Source organism: Trichomycterus rosablanca, chromosome 21, assembly GCF_030014385.1.
Source record: "Trichomycterus rosablanca isolate fTriRos1 chromosome 21, fTriRos1.hap1, whole genome shotgun sequence".
Lineage (NCBI taxonomy): Eukaryota > Metazoa > Chordata > Actinopteri > Siluriformes > Trichomycteridae > Trichomycterus > Trichomycterus rosablanca.
Window position 1 is genome coordinate 15,910,194 of NC_086008.1, and position 16,963 is coordinate 15,927,156.

Sequence of the window (16,963 nt, forward strand, 5' to 3'; positions counted from 1 at the left end):
TCGTGGACTGTGGGTGACTGGATAAAAGTGATCTTCAGTGATGAATCGCGAATCTGCATTGGGCAAGGTGATGATGCTGGAACTTTTGTTTGGTGTCTGTCCAATGAAATTTATGAAGATAACTGCCTAAAGAAAACATGTTAATTTCCACAGTTGTTGATGATATGGGCCTGCATGTCGGGTAAAGGCACAGGGGAGATGGTCTTCAATAAATGCCAAAGTCCACATTGAAATTTTGGATGCTTTTCTTATTCCATCAGTTGAAAGGATGTTTGGTGATGATGACTTCATTTTTCAAGATGATAATGCATCTTGCCATAGGGCAAAGGACGTGAAAACTTTCCTTCAAGAAAACATATAATGTCAATGGCATGGCCTGCAAATAGTCCGGATCTCAATTCATTTGAAAATCTCTGGTGGAAATTGAAGAAAATGGTAAATGACAAGGTTCCAACCTGCAAAGCTGATCTGGCAACAGCAAGAGACAGTTGAAGGCAGATTGATGAAGAATACTGTTTGTCATTAGTTAACTCCATGCCTCAGAGAGTTTAAACCATTATAAGAGCCAGAGGTGGTGCAACAAAGTAATAATGGTGCAGTGTTTTCTAATGATTCCATAATTTTTTCCTCAGATTTGAGTGATTCCATATTTTTTTCCTCTACTTGATCTAAAAAAAAGCAATTGTGACTGACCACAACTATTATATTTGTTTCTTTTTTTATTGTTTCTTAATGCCAGAGGGTTGACAGTTTGAGAAATGATAGTTTTGTGGCATGTCTGTGATTTATTTTTTTTCTACAAAATTAAACAATTGAAAGAACATCTTCCAAGAGTGGTGATTCCATAATTTTTGCCAGGGGTTGTATATACAGTGTATCACAAAAGTGAGTACACCCCTCACATTTCTGCAGATATTTAAGTATATCTTTTCATGGGACAACACTGACAAAATGACACTTTGACACAATGAAAAGTAGTCTGTGTGCAGCTTATATAACAGTGTAAATTTATTCTTCCCTCAAAATAACTCAATATACAGCCATTAATGTCTAAACCACCGGCAACAAAAGTGAGTACACCCCTTAGTGAAAGTTTCTGGAGTGTCAATATTTTGTGTGGCCACCATTATTTCCCAGAACTACCTTAACTCTCCTGGGCATGGAGTTTACCAGAGCTTCACAGGTTGCCACTGGAATGCTTTTCCACTCCTCCATGACGACATCACGGAGCTGGCGGATATTCGAGACTTTGCGCTCCTCCACCTTCCGCTTGAGGATGCCCCAAAGATGTTCTATTGGGTTTAGGTCTGGAGACATGCTTGGCCAGTCAATCACCTTTACCCTCAGCCTCTTCAATAAAGCAGTGGTCGTCTTAGAGGTGTGTTTGGGGTCATTATCATGCTGGAACACTGCCCTGTGACCCAGTTTCCGGAGGGAGGGGATCATGCTCTGCTTCAGTATTTCACAGTACATATTGGAGTTCATGTGTCCCTCAATGAAATGTAACTCCCCAACACCTGCTGCACTCATGCAGCCCCAGACCATGGCATTCCCACCACCATGCTTGACTGTAGGCATGACACACTTATCTTTGTACTCCTCACCTGATTGCCACCACACATGCTTGAGACCATCTGAACCAAACAAATTAATCTTGGTCTCATCAGACCATAGGACATGGTTCCAGTAATCCATGTCCTTTGTTGACATGTCTTTAGAAAACTGTTTGCGGGCTTTCTTGTGTAGAGACTTCAGAAGAGGCTTCCTTCTGGGGTGACAGCCATGCAGACCAATTTGATGTAGTGTGCGGCGTATGGTCTAAGCACTGACAGGCTGACCCCCCACCTTTTCAATCTCTGCAGCAATGCTGACAGCACTCCTGCGCCTATCTTTCAAAGACAGCAGTTGGATGTGACGCTGAGCACGTGCACTCAGCTTCTTTGGACGACCAACGCGAGGTCTGTTCTGAGTGGACCCTGCTCTTTTAAAACGCTGGATGATCTTGGCCACTGTGCTGCAGCTCAGTTTCAGGGTGTTGGCAATCTTCTTGTAGCCTTGGCCATCGTCATGTAGCGCAACAATTCGTCTTTTAAGATCCTCAGAGAGTTCTTTGCCATGAGGTGCCAAGCTGCACACAGACTACTTTTCATTGTGTCAAAGTGTCATTTTGTCAGTGTTGTCCCATGAAAAGACATACTTAAATATCTGCAGAAATGTGAGGGGTGTACTCACTTTTGTGATACACTGTATATATATATATATATATATATATATATATATATATAAATGAACTAATTGCAATGAAGACCTCCCAACCAGACAAAGGACTGTTGCACAGAGCTGAACAAAAGAGTTGCAGCTCACATTCACACACTTACAGAACCAGGAAGTGTACCAGAGAAAGACTGATGTTAATGTTTTAGAGATGTACAGCAGTGATTTAATCCTACATTTGAGCAACAAGTGTAATATCCAGCTCAAAGATCTGAAGTGAAGCATAACATGAGTAAATTTAAATCCAGAGACTAAGAAAGCCACTCCGGAAATTCCTTAACCAATATTTGGTTAACTTGGAAGTAGGCAAGCTGCTGGAAGTCGTGCTAGAAAGTTTTATTTATTAGCATGCCTCAGTTTCTAAAAATGCCTTGGCATTTATGTGAACCCATGGTGACAGTCACACTATCAGGGCAGCCCACCCTTGCAGCAGAAAAAACACCCCCATAACATCATTGACCCACCTCTATCCCTACCCATTAAAACATCTTCTCCTGGTCATAAGCCTTGCCCTTCTTGTGTCAGACAATCCCATGATCCATATGACCAACCAGTACAGGCCTTGGTTTATAACTCAGTAGAACTTTCCGAGAAGTCTGCAAATTCCTTCTGTTTTTTCCCAGTCGACTCTTCCTGTTTCTCACATTTGGTTTACACCCTCTGGACAAAATTGTGGGCTGCTCCCATGGCCAGGTTAGCTGCTGCACCATAACTTTTAAACTTCTGGACAACAATAATCATTTTTGTCTATTAGCCCTATGGTTCAAATGATGAAGACTTCCAGCTCCACACAAAGGCTTAGACTTTTTTTGGGGGGGCGGGCGGGGGTATTTCTGATATTGTATGTATATGTATGTATAACTACATTGACACTGTAAATCAGTATTGTTATAGCTATTACAACTGTGAATCAGTATTGTTATAGCTATTACAACTGTGCTTTCTAAGTTGTCACTCAATCTATAAAGCTATTAGACATTAAATCCCATGAATCCATCAGATCTTACCTCAAGACCTTGACAACCATTGGCAAATCAACAGTGTAAGACACAGCATAGGGCTTTCCATTGTCCAGAGTCTCTAGCTCCTACAGCATAAAAAGCAATAAAAAGTGTATTATGATTTTTATGTCAGGTTTTACACTTTGGTTACATTCATGACCGGAACGGCAGTTACTCATTACACAAGGTTCATAAGTTCACAAGGTTATATCAAACACAATCATGGACAATTTAGTGTCTCCAATTCACCTCACTTGCATGTCTTTGGACTGTGGGAGGAAACTGGAGCACCCGGAGGAAACTGGAGCACCCGGAGGAAACCCACGCGAAAATTGGGGAGAACATGCAAACTCCACACAGAAAGGACCCAGACCGCCTGGGGATTGAACCCAGGACCTTCTTGCTGTGAGGCGACAGTGCTACCCACTTAGCCACCATATGACTTAAATATAATCTATATACTATGTAACCAATAAATAGAAATGAAGCATTCAAATATCAGGTTTTTAAGTTTAGAGAGAAGTAATGTTCTAATGTTCTAATTTGAGCTTACAATGTAAAAAAACATTTTTGTATTTTCTGTTTAACTAAGATTTATTATATACAGTAACAATACAGTAGAAATATTCAAATGCCCAAAATATGATATATAACAAATCTTTTCTGCAAAGCTAGATTTTGTTTTAAACATGCATAAAAATTCCAAACATTTCATCCAAAGGCCTCAGCAATCTCACCAGGACAACAAAGAAAACCCATTGTGTTACTGTAATGGTGGCCAATCTTCATTAATTGCACATTGCACCAGTAAGAGCAGAGTGTGAAGGTTCAATTAGCAGGGTAAGAGCACAGTTTTGCTCAAAATATTGCAATGCACACAACATTATGGGTGACATACCAGAGTTCAAAAGAGGACAAATTGTTGGTGCACGTCTTGCTGGCGCATCTGTGACCAAGACAGCAAGTCTTTGTGATGTATCAAGAGCCACGGTATCCAGGGTAATGTCAGCATACCACCAAGAAGGACAAACCACATCCAACAGGATTAACTGTGGACGCAAGAGGAAGCTGTCTGAAAGGGATGTTCGGGTGCTAACCCGGATTGTATCCAAAAAACATAAAACCACGGCTGCCCAAATCACGGCAGAATTAAATGTGCACCTCAACTCTCCTGTTTCCACCAGAACTGTCCGTCGGGAGCTCCACAGGGTCAATATACACGGCCGGGCTGCTATAGCCAAACCTTTGGTCACTCGTGCCAATGCCAAACGTCGGTTTCAATGGTGCAAGGAGCGCAAATCTTGGGCTGTGGACAATGTGAAACATGTATTGTTCTCTGATGAGTCCACCTTTACTGTTTTCCCCACATCCGGGAGAGTTACGGTGTGGAGAAGCCCCAAAGAAGCGTACCACCCAGACTGTTGCATGCCCAGAGTGAAGCATGGGGGTGGATCAGTGATGGTTTGGGCTGCCATATCATGGCATTCCCTTGGCCCAATACTTGTGCTAGATGGGCGCGTCACTGCCAAGGACTACCGAACCATTCTGCAGGACCATGTGCATCCAATGGTTCAAACATTGTATCCTGAAGGCGGTGCCGTGTATCAGGATGACAATGCACCAATACACACAGCAAGACTGGTGAAAGATTGGTTTGATGAACATGAAAGTGAAGTTGAACATCTCCCATGGCCTGCACAGTCACCAGATCTAAATATTATTGAGCCACTTTGGGGTGTTTTGGAGAAGCGAGTCAGGAAACGTTTTCCTCCACCAGCATCACGTAGTGACCTGGCCACTATCCTGCAAGAAGAATGGCTTAAAATCCTTCTGACCACTGTGCAGGACTTGTATATGTCATTTCCAAGACGAATTGACGCTGTATTGGCTGCAAAAGGAGGCCCTACACCATACTAATAAATTATTGTGGTCTAAAACCCCTGTATACTGTAATGGCCTTCCTGACCTCCAGATTTAAATCCCATTGAAAAACTTTGGTGAGATTAAAAAAAGCCCCAAAGTCATCAAACCTCAATGAGCTGAAAGCTTTTACAGGAGAAGAATGGGCAAAGAGTCCACAAGAGAGGTTTAAGAAGCTTGTTAGCACTTAAAACATCTATTATTCTATTCCAATCTATTATAAAATCTACTATTAGAGGCAATCAAGACAAAACAAAATGTTCCACCGAGTACTGTGGATGAGGGTTGCCACATGTTTGAAAGGATATTTGTGAAAATAAAATTGCTTGTATTTAATAAATATTCTCTCCGTTTACTAAGACTTCTTGTTGTATAGTTTTATTCAATTCTATACACCATAATACTGTTTAAGGTGATGTGAGCTAAATATTTTCGATTAAAACTGTATAGTGGTATAAAAAAGTACACCTCCATCCCATTTTATTTGCCCTTTATTTGCATTCCACATTTGTTACAGGAAACTCAAATAGAACATCAAATTTGAAAACGTTAACATACATAATCACACCATTATAAATAAGTAATCGTTATGTTATTATTTATTTGTATTTATTTTATTAGCACTGACTGCCACTAAAAGCATTTATAAGGTAACAATCATCTTTCACATTGCTGGGGAGAAAGCTTAGGACTGACTCCAACTCCTCAACTTAGGAAGGACTTACACAAACCTTTGGTTTTGACACCCCCCCATTCCATGAAAAATGGTGGCTTTTAAATTTTCCTCATTGCCAAAATACAGAACGTCCACTAATTCCAAATACAATTTAAAAGGTGGACTCAGCAGACCACAGTACATTTCTAATTTGCATCAGTCCATCAGATGAGCTTGAACCCAAAAAAGTCAGCAGCATTTCTGGATGTTGTTGACATACACTGATCAGCCATAACATTAAAACCACCTCCTTGTTTCTACACTCACTGTCCAATTTATCAGCTCCACTTACCATACAGAAGCACTTTGTAGTTCTACAATTACTGACTGTAGTCCATCTGCTTCTCTGCATACTTTTTTTAGCCTGCTTTTACCCTGTTCTTCAATGGTCAGTACCGCCACAGAGCAAGTATAATTTTCTATTCCTTGCAATCATGCACTGAGAAATGCTGTTCTTAAACATGAGTTGGACAGTTTTTTTTGCAAAGTGGCAAATCTAAACCAAGCCTTGGTTGTAAAACTAAACCTTTCATTAACACTCATTAACACTTTCATTTTTTTTTTTTTTTTTTTCTCCGAATTTTCTCCCCGATTTTTCTCCCAATTTTTAGCGCTTCCAATCTGTCTTCTGCTGCTAACAGGCACACCAGACCTGCATCCAAGGAGAGCACGCCGCTGCCCCACGCCTTCTTTACACGTGTACAGCCCTCCTCTTCTCGTCCGTGCATTCTGCACGGGCGTCTCTTCTGCAAATCAGGGTCCTTACACAGCGCATGAAGACCCACCCATATAGTCCGGTCCCCCACCCTGCAGGCACTGCCAATTATGCCCGCCAGATGGCGCCCAGCCGACCGGTGGCAACACCGAGCCTCGAACCGGGAGGTTCAGAAACTCGGTGCTGGTGCGTCAGCGGAATATCCCGCTGCGCCACCTGGGCGCCAACACTCCTTTTATAACCAGTCATGATTGTATTTCCTGTGGAGTTCCACAAAATTACAAAACTTGTGAGTCTTAGATTGTCCTTCTAACTTTTTTGTTGTGTTGAAGGCAGTTAAGTAATTAGCATATATTTACAAAAATTTACAAAGATCAATAACCTTGGTAAGGTTATGTCTTGATATCTGCTTCAAGCTGTTTTAAATTAAACAGCTACAAAAAATAAATCATGGCTTTTTGGTTTATTTTTGCATTTGACTTTTTTCCTTAAACATTTTTGCATCTGAGGTTGTATATAGTCACTAAAGTATGTCATTAACTTTCAGAAGGCTACCTCATACATGTAATCTGTATTAAAGATAACTTGGCAAACAACAGTTACACAACCACAGACTGCAGGTGTGACAGGTGTGACAATCATTTAAAGAGATAGGTGTTGTAAAGTTGAATTACTTGTGTATGAATGTTTTTTAGTGCAATGTTTCAATTGCCAAATTCTTTGGTTGTGAAGACATTTCTATAAATGTCACTTATGTTTGTGGAATGGTCTTAAATTAATCGTTAGAAATTATACTAATTACTTCTCTGTGTCCAGGGCTAGTTTTACCAGTTTTATTAAAAAGTACATAAAAGGGACACTCAGGTGGCACAGCGGTAAAACATGCTATCCCACCAGTGCTGAGATCTTGAGCTTATGGGTGGAACATGGGTTACTATATCCATGGTTAACTTTACACTAACATGTGCATAGAGGCAGCCATGTTTTATTTTGCAAAGATCACAAAAATAAGACTGACTATAATGCATGTCAGTCTATACTAATAATGTTGATTAAAGCATTATTTGGAAGACATGTACATTCAACAATGTCAGTTAGATGTGAAATTGCACCTGGTTTCATTATAAAAATGTTACAAATGGTTGGGAAGAAATAATTCTCATTAGCAACCATGGTAAAGGTCAATTTTTAAAACACTTAAATAGAAAATCTAAAAAGCCATTTAGCTTGGCATCATTATGGATTCATGGGTGGATTAAAAGTATGGAATCATGACACTTTATTACATGTGAATAAAGCGGTCATCACTTACAGCTAAGTATGCAGAGTCTCTCTCAATGCAATCAGCCAGGCGGTGCAGGAGCATCCCACGGTGTGATGCATCCATGCGCCGCCATGGAGAGCCAAGTCTGAATGCATCTTTTGCAGCCTTTACCGCCTTATCTACATCGGCCTAAAATAAGAGAAAAGTCATTATAAGGACATCTGTAACATTAGAATTTATTTCATAATTATGAAGCATGGTAAGAGCCCATTAATAAATAAATGTATTTGGATTAAATTGGTAAAAGTATGTGGACACATTCTTTGTGTGTTTGACCATTTTATATACACCCATTTTTAAAAGATCATGCATAAAGCAACTGTTTTATAATGCCTATTATTTTAAATAAAAGAGTAGGTCACATACGCTTGCCAGTGTAGCGCATATTAGATTTTTTCAAAGTAAACCAAGAAAGAATAGTAACATCAAAGGAATCATTATATTAAAGATTGAGAAAGCAAATCTCTCCCAAGTGTATCTACACCGATCAGGCATAACATTATGACCACCTTCCTAATATTGTGTTGGTCCCTCTTTTGCTGCCAAACCAGCCCTGACCTGTCGAGACATGGACTCCACTAGACCCATGAAAGTGTGCTGTGGTATCTGGTACCAAGATGTTAGCAGCAGATCCTTTAAGCACATCCAACAGATGCTCGATTGGATTGAGATCTGGGGAATTTGGAGGCCAAGTCAACACCTCAAACTCATTGATGTGCTCCTCAAACTACCATTTTTGCTTTGTGATAAGGCGCATTATCCTGCTGAAAGAGGCCACAGCTATCAGGGAATACCGTTTCTATGAAAGGGTGTACATGGTCTACAACAATGCTTAGATAGGTGGTACAGTGTATCACAAAAGTGAGTACACCCCTCACATTTCTGCAAATATTTCATTATATCTTTTCATGGGACAACACTATAGACATGAAACTTGGATATAACTTAGAGTAGTCAGTGTACAACTTGTATAGCAGTGTAGATTTACTGTCTTCTGAAAATAACTCAACACACAGCCATTAATGTCTAAATAGCTGGCAACATAAGTGAGTACACCCCACAGTGAACATGTCCAAATTGTGCCCAAATGTGTCGTTGTCCCTCCCTGGTGTCATGTGTCAAGGTCCCAGGTGTAAATGGGAAGCAGGGCTGTTAAATTTGGTGTTTTGGGTACAATTCTCTCATACTGGCCACTGGATATTCAACATGGCACCTCATGGCAAAGAACTCTCTGAGGATGTGAGAAATAGAATTGTTGCTTTCCACAAAGATGGCCTGGGCTATAAGAAGATTGCTAACACCCTGAAACTGAGCTACAGCATGGTGGCCAAGGTCATACAGCGGTTTTCCAGGACAGGTTCCACTCGGAATAGGCTTCGCCAGGGTCGACCAAAGAAGTCGAGTCCACGTGTTCGGCGTCATATCCAGAGGTTGGCTTTTAAAAATAGACACATGAGTGCTGCCAGCATTGCTGCAGAGGTTGAAGACGTGGGAGGTCAGCCTGTCAGTGCTCAGACCATACGCCGCACACTGCATCAACTCGGTCTGCATGGTCGTCATCCCAGAAGGAAGCTGACGCACAAGAAAGCCAGCAAACAGTTTGCTGAAGACAAGCAGTCCAAGAACATGGATTACTGGAATGCCCTGTGGTCTGACGAGACCAAGATAAACTTGTTTGGCTCAGATGGTGTCCAGCATGTGTGGCGGCGCCCTGGTGAGAAGTACCAAGACAACTGTATCTTGCCTACAGTCAAGCATGGTGGTGGTAGCATCATGGTCTTGGGCTGCATGAGTGTTGCTGGCACTGGGGAGCTGCAGTTCATTGAAGGAAACATGAATTCCAACATGTACTGTGACATTCTGAAACAGAGCATGATCCCCTCCCTTCGAAAACTGGGCCTCATGGCAGTTTTCCAACAGGATAACGACCCCAAACACAACCTCCAAGATGACAACTGCCTTGCTGAGGAAGCTGAAGGTAAAGGTGATGGACTAAACCCAATTGAGCACCTGTGGCGCATCCTCAAGTGGAAGGTGGAGGAGTTCAAGGTGTCCAACATCCACCAGCTCCGTGATGTCATCATGGAGGAGTGGAAGAGGATTCCAGTAGCAACCTGTGCAGCTCTGGTGAATTCCATGCCCAGGAGGGTTAAGGCAGTGCTGGATAATAATGGTGGTCACACAAAATATTGACACTTTGGGCACAATTTGGACATGTTCACTGTGGGGTGTACTCACTTATGTTGCCAGCCATTTAGACAATAATGGCTGTGTGTTGAGTTATTTTCAGAAGACAGTAAATCTACACTGCTATACAAGTTGTACACTGACTACTCTAAGTTATATCCAAGTTTCATGTCTATAGTGTTGTCCCATGAAAATATATAATAAAATATTTGCAGAAATGTGAGGAGTGTACTCACTTTTGTGATACACTGTACGTGTCAAAGTAACATCCACATGGATGGCCGGACCCAAGGCTGCCTTCTTCCCATAGTGCATTCTGGTGCAATGTGTTCCCCAGGTAAACAACGCATACACGCACCCGGCCATCTGCGTGAAAAGAAAACGTGATTCATCAGACCAGGCCACCTTCTTCCATTGCTCTGTGTTCCGGTCCCGATGCTCACGTGCCCATTGTTGATGCTGTTCAGCGGTGGACAGGGGTCAGCTTGGGCACCCTGACTGGTCTGCACAAACTGCGATGCACTGTATATTCTGACACATTTCTATTAGAACCAGCAATAACTTCTTCAGCAATTTGAGCTACAGTAGCTGGTCTGTTGGATCGGACCACACGGGCCAGCCTTCGCTCCCCACGTGCATCATGACCCTGTCGCCGGTTTACCACTATTCCTTTCTTGGACCACTTTTGATAGATACTGACCACTGCAGACCGGGAACACCCCACAACTGCAGGTTTGGAGATGCTCTGACCCAGTCGTCTAACCATCACAATTTGGCCCTTGTCAAACTCGCTCAAATCCTTACGCTTGCCCATTTTTCCTGCTTCTAACCCATCAACTTAAAGGATAAAATGTTCACTTGCTGCCTAATATATCCCACCCACTAACAGGTGCCGTGATGAAGAGATAATCGGTGTTATTCACTTCACCTGTCAGTGGTCATAATGTTATGCCTAGTCAGTTTTTTAACCCATACAAGCACATTTACTTACCTTGTCACCTTCTGCAACATGGCAGATCACTTCTCCAGTGGCTGGATTGATGGTTGGAAAAGTTTTGTTGGTAACTGCATCATGCCACTCATTGTTGATGAAAATCTGAAAAAAGATTAAAAGCCACACATGGGAATGTGTGATTGTGCAGTGGATTTACAAAGTCATCCTAATGTTCTTCAATAACCGAACTAAAGCCTAAGGATACCTGGCTCTCACTATGGTTCAGTTAAGTCCTAGCAGATTGAAAATGACTTTATATTATTTACAAACGTATAAATATTTGTAACATTTTCCCTTTTATTATATTCCTTAGTCGTGGCATTGCTGTCCTGTAGAAATGGTCAGGTGACTGCCTGACATGTTACACGTCAGGCAGTAAAACGTGTTTTACAGAACATCTATCGTTATTTCAGAGGTGCCTAATGTCTATTCCTACATGAAAATTTAATTTAATCGCAATCCAGCTACAATGCTAGTATACCACATCTGGTCTTAGATCTCATCAAAGATTATGGAAAGTGACGAGTATGCAAATGGACGCAGACCAGTTACGCAATAGTAATAGACAGTTTAAAACGGTTTACAGAGATCGTTTTCAAACTGAATGCATTTTTATATTTTACACTTTTGCAAACACATGTTTGTTTACCTAAACTATTACACATTAGTACAACCTTTGCTTTCATCACGCCAAATGTGTCACATTTAAATCCTCCTGACATTGCTATTTTACCTTGTTGTAGTTGACGTCGGGCTGGTGGTTGGGTGCAGGAATTGCTGCGGTGGAAAACCTGTATACCAAGATACGGGAGAAATGCGTGATATTTCGGGTTATGGCGGCGCGGAGCATTGCGACGGTCAAGCAAACAGGTAGCTCTGCCCAAACATAGACCGCACATAGGCCAAAAGCCTTATATGAGCCCAGAGCGTGCTTAAGTCCCGCCTCCAGAACTAGGATTGGCTAGAAGTTTTGACTTACTGTCTGCCAATCTTGTAGCAGAAGGTGGGATTTAGGCTGCTACTAACCTATTGTAGTCCATAAGATGTAAAAATGTAAGGAGAAAAATGTGCGTGTTAAAATATCAGTGCGGCACGATGTCGCACCTGGTGGTTCGGGTGCCGCGCAGCAACGTGATTTCTCCTGGGTTAGATCCGCGTCTTCAGTCACTGTCCTGGGGGCTGTGGGTTTTTTGTGTTGCATCCACACCACATTAGGCTGTTTACAGAGGTCCAGACATTTTAAAACTTTTGTGATGTTAAGTAAAAGAGTCATTCTATAATTTGGGGTACATTCCATGTCCAATGATAATAATTACATTTATTCTAACTATTTTCTTTAAAAATGTTATATTTTACCTATTAATGGAAAACATGTTGTAATATCACAAAAACATTATGTGCATCCTATGCTTCATTTAGCTTGACATTTGTCATGATGTTCCTAAATGAACAGTTTTTGCTGTGTCCGTCTTTTAAGTTGAGGGTGCCTTGGTTTCAAAATAATGAATAAAATTATTAAGGGCAACAACATCAATTTTTTTTATTTATTTCAAAAGTTTAAATACTAAAGAAAATTTTTTTTTTTTAAATTGAGTTTCTCTTTTAAATAATTTATATTTATTTATTATTGTCCACAAAAGTTCTGTCAACTATGTTACTAACAGAACTCCACTCAGCAACTCAAAAATGGTTTGTTCTAAAACTATGTGACCAGCATTACATGATATAATTTTTCTCTGTGGAGGGCATATTGAACAAACTGTGGTGAATGTCCTCTTATTTTTTAAAATATTTATTCTATAATAGAACATTGTCAATGAGCATATTAATTGACCGTCAACTATGTTACATACATTGTTATGGTTACAATTTTTTTGTATAATTTTAATTCAAATGTATGTTCAAATTAGACATTATTCTGTTCAAGAAATGACATGTGGTCAGCCAGGCAAGGTCTACCACTGAAGTTATGGGTCAAAATAGGGAAATTGTCAACTATGTTACCTGTCAACTAAGTTACCTAGTAGTCTACATCTATTTGCCCTTTTAAATAAAATAAAAAAATTAATGTTTAAGCTTTGCAACTAGTTGATATGTTACACTAAAGGAATATATTAACTTGAACCACTGATTGTTCTATTGAGAGAGAACTTTGTTTTTGTACTTTTTTTGTGATGTGAAATGTACCCCAAATTATAGAATGACCCAAAAATAGAATCAATGCTAAAGTAGCTTTGCATTATAGGGTACCAAATCCATATTGTGACTTGTGGGTGATGCAGCAGGTTGTGTGGGTGCTTTAGGGTCCTGGGTTCATTTATGGCATTTAGTGGACACCGTTGCCTTATATTCCTTTGGACTTCCTTTGGATTTTCCTATAGCAGTTGCAATAACTGTGGTTGTTATGGTCTTTAATTTTTTATAGCCATGTTTAAGATTTTTTTTTATTTACAAGATACTGCTATAATGAAACTTATTGCTGATTTATTTTATTGTTATGGCACTTGTATTCTTTAACTCCAGTGTATTATGTTTGACCAAAAAAACTCAGTGTTCAGTATGCTTGGTTCCTGGTCAAGAGGCAAACGGTGAACCAAATGTAGCATGTGTACTTTGGTATAGTGCCAGTCAATTAGCAATGAAAACAACCACTAAGTGTTGGAACATATATTTAAACACTTAAAGTAAGTAGGGTACTGAAAATCACCTGCTACTGCTCCTATTTAGTTACCGTATTTGCTCTTAGTGTCTGGTGGAGAATGACCTTACAGCCTCACGGTCTGCGAACTACTCCTACCCTTGTGCAATAATAAACAGAAATAGCACATACACAAGGTACAGAATGAAGAGTCTGTGACTTTTAATTTGCATTTTACAAGAACACGTTATAATTAATTTTTTTTGACATACCAGGCCAATGGCACAACTGAGACATGAACCTGGGTCCCCACAGTGGTGACTAATGTATTTTAAATGTTGAATACTTAGATATTATGGTAAAACCATATATGATCTAACACCACATTTAACACTACTATTCTAAAATAACCATAAATAATAACAATAATCTACATTTCACAAGTTTGCAAATGACCACCTGGAACTTCTGTAACAAAATTCTCAGACTTAACTTTTTTGTTTGCGGGTAAAAAAAGTACTTGCACAAACCCCAAGACCTCTTTTCTGCTGTACACCGATCAGCCATAACATTAAAACCACCTTCTTGTTTCTACACACACTGTCCATTTTATCAGCTCCACTTACCATATAGATGCACTTTGTAGTTCTACAATTACTGACTGGAGTCCATCTATTTCTCTACATACTTTTTAAACCTGCTTTAACCCCCACAGGACCACCACAGAGGAGGTATTATTTAAGTGGTGGATCATTCTCAGCACTGCAGTGACACTGACATGGTGGTGTATGTTGTGCTGGTATGAGTGGATCAGACACAGCAGTGCTGCTGGAGGTTTTAAATACTGTCCACTCACTGTCCACTCTATTAGACACTTCTACCTAGTTGGTCCACCTTGTAGATGTAAAGTCAGAGACGATCGCTTATCTATTGCTGTTTGAGTTGGTCATCTTCTAGACCTTCATCAGTGGTCACAGGACGCTGCCCACAGGGCGCCGTTGGCTGAATATTTTTGGTTTGTGGACTATTCTCAGTCCAGCAGTGACAGTGAGGTGTTTAAAAACTCCATCAGCACTGCTGTGTCTGATCCACTCATACCAGCACAACACACTTTAACACACCACCACCATGTCAGTGTCACTGCAGTGCTGAGAATGATCCACCACCCAAATAATATCTATTCTCTAGTGGTCCTGTGGGGGTCCTGACCATTGAAGAACAGGGTAAAAGCAGTCCAGAAATGTATGTAGAGAAATAGATGGACTACAGTCAGTAATTGTAAAACTACAAAGTGCTTCTATATGGTAAGTGGAGCTGATAAAATGAACTGTGTGTGTAGAACAGTGTTTCTCAACCTTTTTTCAGTCATGGCACCCTTTAAAAGCATGCAAAATTTCAAGTCACCCCAGTCTAAAATGTATTAAAAAACTTACACTCTGAATCCCTCAAACTGCTAACACACACGCACACACACCATATCATGACATCATCGTACTGTCTTTTCTTTGTCTTGCTGCTGGAACAACGAAATAAAAAAAAACATTTCTCAGAATGTAAAATGCAAGTTAGTACTCACAGACGATGGATTATGTAACACAACAAAGTACAAGTGTAAACTGCATAATCAATGCTTGTATCTAGGAAATTCAGAGTTGTATTGCAACATTTCGCTTCAAATCAAATCAAGTTTATCTGCAATTTTTATTTGTTTACATCAAATTGAAAACAATGTTGCCACCACACCACATGTTAGTATGTTATAGTTTTAGTGGTGTGCAGTGTTTGGTTTTCTCTTATTATACTGTACATCTTGGATTCCAAATGTCCATATGTGTAAATTTGTTGACAAAGACAAATGTTTATAGACATACAGACAAAGTGGATATAAAAAGTCTACACAACCTGATACAATGAAAAACAAACTGAAATCTTTGGGGGGGATGAAAATACAACCACAAAAGAAAGTTGGGACAGTATGGAAAATGCAAATAAAATAAAAATGCAGTTTTCCTTACATTAACTTTGACTTTTATTTTCTAAATAATGATGTGATTCCAAACAGGTGATGTCAACAGATGATTGTAATCATGGTTTGGTACAAAAGAAGCATCCAGGAGAGGCTGAGTGTTTGATAAGCAAAGATGGCCAGAGGATCTCCAGTTACATGCCATCCAGACTGTCAACAACAAGTCCAAAAGCCAGGGTCTGTCCATGGTATGGGGCTGTGTCAGTACCCTTGGCAAAGGTAAATTACTCTTCTGTGATGGCAACATTAATGCAGAAAAGTACATTGAGATCTTAGAGCAACATATGCTGCCTTCAAGACGTCATCTTTTCCAGGGACGTCCATGCATTTTTCAACAAGACAATGCAAAACCACATGCTGCACACATTACAAAGGCATGGCTGTCTTTGTCTTTTTGGGTAGGAGTCTCTTAGCATGGCACATCTTGACTTGGCAATCTTTGCCCACTCTTACTTGCAAAAGTGCTCCCTCTGTCAGATTGAGAGGGCATCTCCTTTGCACAGCCCTCTTCAGGTCACCCCACAGATTTTCAATTGAATTCAGGTCTAGGCTCTGGCTGGACCATTCCAAAACTCTTCTTCTAATAAAGCCATTCTTTTGTTGATGTGGAGGTATGCTTTTAGCCATTTCCGTGATTAAAGATGAACTTCAGCTTATTAACAGAAACCTAAAGGTTTTGTGCCAACATTGACTGATTTTCAAAACTGTTCATAATTTGCTTCACCTTGACTAAAGCCCCAGTTGTAGTCAAAAAAATAATAGGCCCAAAGCATAATGCTGCTACCACCATTATTTACAGTAGGTATGGTGGGTTTTTTGGTGATACCTTTTGGAATTTTGGCTAAAAAGTTTAACCAGTGTCATCAGACCATAACACATTTCCCACATGCTTTTGGCAGACGTGATGCAGGTTTTTGCAAAATGCAGCCAAATCTGAATGTTTTTCTTCGTGAGAAAAGACTTCCATCTTGCTACACTACTCCACAGCCCAGACATATGAAGAATACGAGAGATTAATGTCACATGTATACACGACCAGTTATTACCAAAAATTGCAGCTCATTTAATGTTGATATAGGCCTCATGGCAGCCTCCTTGGACCAGTTTTCTTATTGTATTTTAATCAATTTTGGAACGACGTACAGTTCTTGGTAATGTCACTACTGTTT

General features: G+C 40.2%; 1 protein-coding gene across 1 annotated transcript in view; it reads right to left on the minus strand.

Moving 5' to 3' along the window:
• The window catches only part of LOC134335114 (aldehyde dehydrogenase, mitochondrial-like), a 30,850-nt gene extending 18,830 nt beyond the window's left edge, over positions 1-12,020 (minus strand). Inside the window, exons 1-4 of the mRNA XM_063017521.1 lie at positions 11,864-12,020; positions 11,128-11,232; positions 7,938-8,078; positions 3,282-3,361 (exon numbers count right to left, since the gene is read on the minus strand). Of these exons, the coding sequence (XP_062873591.1) occupies positions 3,282-3,361; positions 7,938-8,078; positions 11,128-11,232; positions 11,864-11,980 (443 nt within the window). The 5' untranslated portion in view covers positions 11,981-12,020. The remainder of the gene's footprint in view (positions 1-3,281; positions 3,362-7,937; positions 8,079-11,127; positions 11,233-11,863) is intronic.
• Between the last annotated feature and the right edge of the window lie 4,943 nt (positions 12,021-16,963).